This window comes from Orcinus orca, chromosome 19 (genome assembly GCF_937001465.1).
Source record: "Orcinus orca chromosome 19, mOrcOrc1.1, whole genome shotgun sequence".
Lineage (NCBI taxonomy): Eukaryota > Metazoa > Chordata > Mammalia > Artiodactyla > Delphinidae > Orcinus > Orcinus orca.
Genome location: NC_064577.1, coordinates 42420673 through 42427199, shown reverse-complemented (window position 1 = coordinate 42427199; position 6527 = coordinate 42420673). Strand labels below are relative to the sequence as shown.

Genomic DNA, 6527 nt, shown 5'->3' with positions numbered 1-6527 from the left:
CTCCAGCCCAGGATTGGGAGGAGGGAGGTAGGGAGAGACCTGGCAGTACCCACAGCAGGCCTTGGTTGCCACTGGGGTCCCAAGGCTGGGGTCTGGGGGGAGCCTGGACGTGGGGCCTGGCCTTCCAGGTCACTGATGCACCTCCGGGATCCGGGCCTCTGGGCTCCACTTAACCTCCCGTCTCTGCCCCATCACACTGGGGCCACCAGAAAACCTGCCCTCCCCCCTCCCTGCCTTCAGGCTTCCGGAGGAGCTGACTTGCTTAGAGCCAGGGGTGGGGGCGGGGTCTCCTCTTGGTCCTGGCTAGGTGTGCGACCCTGGGCAAATCTACCTCTCTGAGCCTCCATTTCCTACTTTATAAAAGCTTTTGTAAGGTTAAAAGATACCAAGAATCAGGTGTAGTGCTCAGTAGTCAAGAGGATGCAGTTCTGCCCCAGGTGGGTGCCCACAGGCCTTACCACTAAGTTCTCATCTCAGCTCCTGTCCCTGCCTCTCTTGGTGCCCTTTGCCTTGTCCACTCAGCGATGCCCTTATTCCTCCTCCCCCATGTCCTCCACCCTGCGTGCCAGCTTCCAGCAGCACGCGCCGCTGCTCTCAGTGCTGGGCTGTCCTGGCAGCCCTCCTACTGGCCTTCTCCCTGGGGATGAGAGCCAGGTCCTGCCCAGTGGCACCCTGGAGCTGGCAGGACCCAGAACTCCTCTGGTACGGCCATTGTGAACAGAAAGGGGGCAAAATGAGGCCCAGAGAGGGGCAGACGCTGACCCATAGTCCCGTAGCCCATTTATGGCTGCTTTGGGGCTAGAGCCAGCTCTGGCTGCCACTCCCTGGAGCCCCTGGATTCCCACCTCACCCCACCTGAGGTGTTGGGGTAGAGCTGGGGCCACCTCCCACATCTGCTCCCCCCACCCTACTGGCCCGACGGCAAAGGAAGACACCTGGCAAAGGTTGGCGTCCAGGATCCCACGTGTGGAATTAACTTCCGTTGCCCCTGCTGGTGAGGTGGTGGTCAGGGGCCAGGCCTTCAGGGGCGGATGCCCGAGGACGTGGCGGCACTGTCCCTTCTTGCTGAGGGGATAGTCAGGGGATGTGCCCTTGAGCCCAGGCAGTGGGGAAGGACACGATGGCCTGGTACAGAGCCCAGAGGGGGCCTCGGTTCCTGCTGTTTCCTGCTCTGTTTACAGACAAGCCGCTGTCCTCCCTGGGTTAGGGGAAGGGGTGGGGCAGAGGGCAAGTGCCAAGGTGGCACGAGGCTGGGCACGTGCCTGGTCCCAGACGGTGTCTGAGGAGTGTGAGACACCTGGAGGTGTCACGCTGAGGACCCCCGCCCCCACAGGAGCACCTTGAGCTCTTCAAAAGCTGACCTCTGACCTGGGGGCAGCCAGAGTCCAGGTACCCCAAGCCCCGCCCTGGGCCCGGAATCCCCCAGCAGTGAGTCTTGGCTCTGCTTGTAGCATCTGACGCCAGAGGGCCTGAAAATAGCCCCTGGAGGAGGGGGAGGGTGGGGCTATTTAAAGGGCATGGGAGAAACAGAGCCCAGAGGGAGTGAGCGGTCATCATGGCCACTTCAGAGCTGAGCTGCCAGGTGTCCGAGCAGGACTGTGAGCGCCGAGAGGCCTTCTGGGCTGAGTGGAAGGATCTGACGCTGTCCACACGGCCTGAGGAGGGGTGAGTGCTGGCCAGCTGGGGGTCCCTCCTCCCCTCCCCTAGAGCACCCTTCCTGAGCCTTATGAAGCCAGAGCGCAAAGGCCAGGAGAAGTTTCGGGGGGTGGGGGCCAGGAGAGTTCCCGCTGGGGGGAGCGAAGTGGAGTCACCCCTCCAGCACCCCAGGTCCTGGCACCCCAGGTCCTCAGCGTGTGACTGGAGGGCAACAGATCACAGGAGTTCAGTGTCCCCTTCCCCTCTCCTTCCCAGTTGCTCCCTGCATGAGGAGGATGCCCAGCGGCGGGAGACCTACCACCGGCAGGGGCGGTGCCAGGCGCTGGTGCAGCGTTCCCCCTGGCTGGTGATGCGGATGGGCATCCTGGGCCGCGGGCTGCAGGAGTACCAGCTGCCCTACCAGCGGATGCTGCCGCTGCCCATCTTCACCCCTGCCAAGGTGGGCTCCACCAAGGAGGAGCACGAGGACACCCCCATCCAGCTGCAGGAGCTGCTGGCACTGGAAGCAGCCCTGGGTGGCCAGTGTGTGGACCGCCAGGACGTGGCCGAGATCACCAAGCAGCTGCCCCCTGTGGTGCCTGTCAGCAAGCCCGGCGCCCTGTGTCGCACCCTGTCTCGCTCCACGTCCCAGGAAGCACAGAGAGGCTGAGAGGGACGGTGACTTGGGCTCCACAGTGCCTGCCCTGGGCTGGGCCCTTCCTGGCTAGGACCACGGAGGGGAGCTGCTGGCCATGGAAGCTTTGTAGTTTGCCCAGAATTGGGGGCTAGGGGAGGTGGGAGTCAGAGGCCAGGATGCCTGGGTCTCCTGAGTTCCCACAGGGAGGGAGCAAAGACGGTGGGCACTAAGGGTGGAGTGCTGGGGGCCAGCACAGCTGAGTACCCCCAGGAGGAAAGGCAGAAAATGCTGGTGAGGGTAAGAGGTCCCTGAGAGGAGTGACCCCAGTCTGGATTTCAGCTTCAGAGAAGGTTGAAGAAAAAGCATAAGGAATGCTCAGGGAAGGAGGCCTGGAGAAGAGCGGAGGGAGGGGGACGTGAAGAGGGCCGAGGCAGGGTGGAGCTCCCAGCACCCTCTGTTAGCGCTGCAATAAATGCTCAATCACATGCCAGAGTTTCGTCTCTTTCCTGGTGGTTGAGGGGCCCACCCGTTGGTGTCCCCCCCATGCTCACTTCTGGGAACAGGCCCTGCATCTGAGCTAAATATGGCAGAGTTAGTGGGTCACCCCATGCTCCTGGGCGGGGCGGGGGGGGGAGGGTTGCAGGGACAGAGCTATAAACAGGGTGGCTGTCTGTCCAGTCCCCCTGACTCTGCTCTGCAGTCCTGGCCTCTGTGTGAGTCCCCTGGCACTGGGCAGTGCCCAGGAGGCCAGTTGGCATCCAGGGTTTGTTTAAATGACCTCATGAAGAATATGGAAGGGGCTGGCACCGGGACTGTCCTCAGCTGTGCCTCAGGGTGTGGATGGGGTCAGTGACCCCAAGGCTGACCTCTCTCTTGGTTCTGAATCCAGACAGAATCAATCCTTGGCTGGGGTCAGGTGTTCTACCCTCCCTGCCCTGGGAGCCCAAGGTGGGTTCTTGGGGGTAGGGTGTGTAGGGGGGTGGTCAGGTTCCTGTGTGTGACCCCTGCAGCTGTCGTGGTGACTCATGTCCCAACCTGGCTGCCTGGTCCAACAAGAAGACACTTTCCCTTTGGGACAAGGTGAGGGTAAGGGTGTGGCACAGAGGAGGCCAGGGGCTGGTAGCCTACCCAGGGCCGAGAGGCACTAGACTTAGCCAGAGGAGGGTTCCACTCCAGGAAGACCACGGAGATGGCCCCGCAGAATCCACTTCCCATTTGGGAGGATAGGAAGGGGGACACTGGCATCTCGACAGCCTGGTACCTGGAGTGCCAAGCAATCTGCAGGGCTGGCCTGGCCCTGCTCCCCCAGAGGGGGCTGGAGTGTGGGCTGGGAGATGAGCGGGGTCAGACTCCAGACCAGGCGACACACCTAATCCCTTGGCACCCGAAGGCTCGGATCGCGTCCCCTGGTACCCCTGGCAGCCTGGAGAACGCACCCCGCGTCCTTCCGTCCTCACCTGGGTCCCTCGCCCCGGACGTGACAGAACGTCCCGAGCCTTCCGCCCTCGGCAGCCCCCAGATACGCGGCTGGGAGCCTGCAGGGCCCGCAGGGGAGGCCCGGGCAGTTCTGTCCGCTAAGTGCTTTATCCCTGCTCGCCTGCCCTATCGTCGCTGCCATCTGACGGGCGGGGCCGGAGCTCCGCTCTGGGGCCCCGGGGCGACCGTGGCGGAGGCCAGAACGGACTGTCCTTTCTGGAGTCGGGGCGGGGGGCGGGGGCAACGCTGGAGGACGGGGACGAAAGAGGCCTAGGGGAGAGGCGGAGAAGGGGAGTTGGGGTGACCTCACTAAGGAAGGGGGGGTGGCTGTTGGACAGGGTGTCCCAAGAGATGTCCCTGGCGCTGGGAGCTGGGAATGGGGGAAAGGGCTAGCTTGAACCCTGGCAAAAAAGAAGGGAAGGGATGCCAGGCAAAAGGGGTGAATGGAGAAGAGCTACAGGGAGGAGCTGGGGCTGGTGGACGCAGGGGTCTAAGGAGTCTGGGGGCACGAAGCTGAGGGGCAGGGCGCGGGAGCTGGCCTTGGACCAGGGCAGGTGAGGCAAAGGGTGGAGGGCAGAGGGGAGCAACCGTGGAGCAGGGGCGGGGACGGATGCTCCCCCCGTGTGTCTGCTGCTCCGACACTAAAGGAGATGGATGGGGTAAGGGAAACGCAGCGCGCGTGGCCCCGGGCGGCTCATCGCTCAGCCGCCGCCCCCGCAGCGGAGAGGTCGGGGCGGGGGTCCGGCCGCAGATAAAGGCGAGCGGGGGACAAGGGCGGCCGCGGCAGCAGCATGAGCGGGACAGACCTGAGTCACGCTGCGGGCGCGGCCCCCGACTTAGACCCGGGCCGGGCGGCAGTCGCCTCGGCCTACCAGCGCTTCGAGCCCCGCGCCTACCTCCGCAACAACTACGCGCCCCCTCGGGGGGACCTGAGCGGCCCCGACGGCGTCGGGCCTTGGAAGCTGCGCTGCTTGGCGCAGACCTTCGCCACCGGTGAGCGCTGGGAAACAGGACAAGGAGTCATCAGGGAGCCAAAGGGGCGCGCACGCGACAGCCAGATGGGGATAGGTAGTTAAGGGGTGAAAACAGAAGAGGAGCAAGCATCCCTCACGTGAGGGGGGCGTCGGGAGGGAGAGCACTCAGAATTGAGAAGTGAGGTGGGGAATGCAGAATGAGGGGCAAAGGCGGAGGAGAGAAGCTGCCAGGCACCTGAGAGTTCCCCCACTTAATCCTCACTGGTAGGTGACTAGAGTGTATAGTTGCGGAGCCTGAGTCACAGAGAGGTTGGGTTCATTTCCCAAGGTAAAAGTCAGCGGACGTTAGAGCCAGACTCAGACCCTGGTTAGTCTAACTCCAGAGCTAATGCTTCTTCCAGACAGAGACACACTTCCAGGGGGAGAAGGAACAGAGAGAGGGGGAAGAAGCCCCAGGTAAGGGAGGCCGTGACTGAGGCTGGGGGCTGCAGGCACAGGCCTAGCACCAGGACCTGCTTCCTCTGCCCCACCCAGGTGAGGTGTCTGGACGCACCCTCATTGACATTGGTTCAGGCCCCACTATCTACCAGCTGCTCAGCGCCTGTGCCCACTTTGAGGACATCACGATGACAGATTTCTTGGAGGTGAACCGCCAGGAGCTGGGGCTCTGGCTGCGAGACGAGCCTGGGGCCTTCGACTGGAGCGTGTACAGCCAGCATGTCTGTCTCATCGAGGGCAAGGGGTAAGGGCTGGGGGGTACGGGTTGGGCAGGGGGTTTCCCACGGAGTGGCTGGTGGGAGGCAACAGAGAACTGGGTGTGGGCAGTCCAGAGCCCTGGTCCTGACTCTGCCTTCTGAGTCAAACAGTGAATCCTGCCAAGAGAAGGAGTGCCAGCTGAGAGCCAGGGTGAAGCGGATCCTGCCCATCGACGTGCACCAGCCCCAGCCCCTGGGCGCTGGGAGCCTGGCGCCCCTGCCTGCCGATGCCCTGGTCTCCACCTTCTGCCTAGAGGCTGTGAGTCCGGACCTTGCCAGCTTCCAGCGGGCCCTGGACCACATCACTACACTGCTGAGGCCTGGGGGGCACCTCCTCCTCATCGGGGCCCTGGAGGAGTCATGGTACCTGGCTGGGGAGGCCAGGCTGGCAGTGGTGCCAGTGCGTGAGGAGGAGGTGAGGGAGGCCCTGGTGCGTAGCGGCTATGAGGTGAGGGATCTGCGTACCTACATCATGCCTTCCCACCTTCGGACAGGCGTAGATGATGTCAAGGGCATCTTCTTCGCCTGGGCCCAGAAGAAGGTGGGGGTGTGAGGCCCCAGTGCATACAGTGTCGGCGGCCCTCACCCACCTAGATTCCCTGTTATCTGAGGTGGCACCTAATAAAGAAATAAGTCCATGCTGGTTGGTGTTAAGTGCAGTCTGCGGCTCTCCTGGGAAGCTACAAGGGCCCAGAGCTCTCTCTTGTGTTGTGGGCATATGGGAGGCATCAACCCTGGCCTTTTTCCCAGAAGCTTCCATGAAGGAAGGTTTCCGTACACTCATTCTTCCCAAACTAAGGAAAGCCAGGGTCAGAGGAAACTCATTCAGCATCTGCTGCGTGCCAGGCACCTGCTAGGTCCATTCAGTCCTCACACTCGGCAGCAGGTCCTGTTATCCTGTTTGCAGGTGAAGCTCAGAAAGGTTAGGAACAAATAAATAATAGAGGAGCTTAGCGGAGCCCAGAAGGGGAGGTGAAGGGGGATAATTAGGAGAACTTGCAGGCGGTGGTGCTACAACCCAGGCACAAAGGCCAAGGGAAGTCAGAGGGG

General features: G+C 62.7%; 2 protein-coding genes across 2 annotated transcripts; both read left to right on the top strand.

Moving 5' to 3' along the window:
- Window positions 1–1512: 1512 nt before the first annotated feature.
- TCAP (titin-cap) lies at window positions 1513–2757 on the top strand. Its single transcript, XM_004282729.3, has 2 exons — window positions 1513–1665; window positions 1912–2757. Exons 1-2 carry the CDS (start codon window positions 1556–1558, stop codon window positions 2303–2305), a joined length of 504 nt encoding a protein of 167 aa, XP_004282777.1. The 5' UTR covers window positions 1513–1555; the 3' UTR covers window positions 2306–2757.
- Window positions 2758–3961: 1204 nt separating this feature from the next.
- On the top strand, window positions 3962–6118 carry PNMT (phenylethanolamine N-methyltransferase). Its single transcript, XM_004282730.3, has 3 exons — window positions 3962–4741; window positions 5257–5464; window positions 5589–6118. The coding sequence occupies exons 1-3, from the start codon at window positions 4540–4542 to the stop codon at window positions 6028–6030; spliced, it is 852 nt and encodes a 283-aa protein (XP_004282778.3). The 5' UTR covers window positions 3962–4539; the 3' UTR covers window positions 6031–6118.
- Window positions 6119–6527: the final 409 nt, after the last annotated feature.